Genomic DNA, 2,500 nt, shown 5'->3' with positions numbered 1-2,500 from the left:
AAAACCACTTAAGTGTTGTACGAAAATATAAAAATTAAAAGCTCTGAAAATTAACTGCACCGATACAAGCAAGCATTTTCCGGCAAAATTTAGCCTAGGCAGTAGTTTATCATCTTGAGATTTACATTAGGTAAATCAAATCAGCAACCAAGGATTAGACACTTCCACAGAGCATCTTCCCTATCTGAATGTTCAATTCATAGCTAACTAGTAACTTTGACCTATATCACCAGTGCATGCTTGCAAATCGGTAACAAACTATAGATAACTGTAGTCCAAGAATAGTATTGTGAAAGCAAGAAGTCTGAATGTACCGATAAGAGAAAATTTCGAAATTTTTGTTAGTTCGAAAATCTTCATATGAAAAAGTCCTTAATATTGAAGGTTAAAAATCAATAAAATACTCCTATCGAAGTAAACATTTCAATCATTTATGCAATTCTCTTTAGGGCATAATATATAATGAGGTTTAAACAAGGTACTACGGACTGCTTGATTGCAAGAGCCCGTGCTTGGCTGCAAGGGCCAGGCAATCTTCCAACAACAACAAATAAGATAATGTACTAACGCGAAAATAGCACCGCAGCTCGGTTCAGTGTTGGAAGGCTCAAAGAATAAACGATAACGAAAACTTATCTGTATCACTCCAAGTATATGCTGCGGTTAAGTGTTTCTATTAATTCTATGTAGGGCGGCGGTGGCTATTAATTATTTTCACTAACCCACAACTAACGTTCCCTTGTAAATTTTTCTTTGAGACATTTCTTCCCATGCAGAAAGATCATGGAAAATAGGGAACTAAGTTTCCTAATCATTTCTCTAAAATGATGTCCGAATGCGTAAGATTAAAAAGATCATTAATCTGACAAAATAGATACAAAAACTTATTTCAAACTGGTATTAGCTTTTCAATAACTAAGTTTGAATTACATTAATGGTTATTCTTTATAATCACTTAACTGGTGCATTTGGCACTTGAAGAAATATACAAATGGTAAAGTTGTTAGTTATAAGACTCCCTGAATTAAAACTGGACCTCCAATACATTCAGTACAGGCACAAAAAAATACATTAAAAATGCCACCATTATGATACAATAAATAAGATTGTTCGAATAATAAAGTCCTTATGAAATCTGTGAAAAAAAAAAAAACCCAAATCCTATTGAGATTAAGACTGGCGTACTAACAAATGTACCTTATCTTATATATAGAACCCGACTACGAATAATACAGTACATTTTTATTTAAAAGCTTACGTAAAGGCAGGAATTAAAATCAAAGCTCATATGATTCTATAGTCAACTGCTCAGAAACTACTATAAGGAAGATGTCAACTAGCACCACTAGTTTTATTTACCAATGCAGATTAAGAAGTAGCCTAAAAGGGGATGAATAAAACATACTTGGCAAATTCTTGCCCATAAAACATTTAAAAGGACCCATCTGAAAAGCATCAACATTTAATGAGAAGAGCAACAATATGGAAGCCTAGAGCGCACCATGTCTGGTATGCCGGAGGCTTCTAATTGTAATTGCTCCAGCGACTGCTCCAGAAGAGGTGGGAACGGCAAGGTGGGCGAGGGAGATCCCTGAGATATGTAAAGGAGAGAGCCGGGGAAGAGTAAAATGTATAAAACGAGATCATTCGATAAATTAAATATAACCAAGGGTTGAGAGTTGAGAATCTTAAAGATATATAAGAGGTTGGAACATGGCGTAACTGGAAACCTTCAAGATGAATACAGCGGGAATCGGTAGATGGAAGGAGGGGCAATATATCATATCTTCAGGTCGTCTTCATTTACTTGTGCTCTAGTATTATTTACCAAACGGTCTATTATGGCAATATATTAAGGCTACAGGATTCTTAAAACCTGAATAATTGAAGTTCTGAAGAAAACATTCCGAATTACAATCCTGAAGATAGCTTTTGTAATAAAACAACAAAACTATTTTTCATAAAGTTAAGATCTAGAATCTTTGAAGGGAAAGAAAGCGAAAAGTATCCTTAAAATAGTGAAAGCTACATTGGGTAAATTGAACGAATTTCCTCTTAAAATACAATTCTTCGCTTGATAAGTAAAAATTTTCCTTTTTTTTCCATAAAGCTACCTTTACTCAGTTAATATATAGCTAAAGCCATTTAATGACTTACCCCCTACACACACAATGCAACTATAGTACAGTATACCCCTTTTAGAAGAGATTATTCAGTGTAAGAAAAATTATAGAATTAAATGTCGAAATACTAAACTTCATGACCACTGATGGACAAGATCTAACCACATCTCCCAGATTAGTTTAGTTGTGGCAAATTTGTACACGAGGAAAAATAAATTTTTTTTTTTTTTTTTTTTTTTTGCATTACTGGTGGTTCTCAGTACTGTAGTTCCTATGAATACTTAAATATCGGATGACAAATTAGCTACATTGCTAGATCATGCAAATATACAAATTACAGATAACATCCAAAATGCTAACAAAATTACTGACAGTTT

At 33.7% G+C, this 2,500-nt stretch overlaps 1 protein-coding gene across 10 annotated transcripts in view; it reads right to left on the bottom strand.

Moving 5' to 3' along the window:
• qtc (quick-to-court) overlaps nucleotides 1-2,500 on the bottom strand; it is a 468,283-nt gene that overhangs the window by 45,700 nt on the left and 420,083 nt on the right. For 6 of the 10 annotated variants that reach the window (XM_068358481.1, XM_068358505.1, XM_068358470.1 and 3 more), the window contains exon 4: nucleotides 1,502-1,591. The exons of the other annotated variants lie outside the window; for them this stretch is intronic. In XM_068358481.1, coding sequence (XP_068214582.1) covers nucleotides 1,502-1,591 — 90 coding nt within the window. The remainder of the gene's footprint in view (nucleotides 1-1,501; nucleotides 1,592-2,500) is intronic. 10 annotated transcript variants of the gene reach the window in all.

The sequence above is a fragment of the Palaemon carinicauda genome, chromosome 2, assembly GCF_036898095.1.
Source record: "Palaemon carinicauda isolate YSFRI2023 chromosome 2, ASM3689809v2, whole genome shotgun sequence".
NCBI lineage: Eukaryota > Metazoa > Arthropoda > Malacostraca > Decapoda > Palaemonidae > Palaemon > Palaemon carinicauda.
Note: the sequence above shows the minus strand (reverse complement) of the source record. Positions and strands in the feature narration are given on the sequence as shown.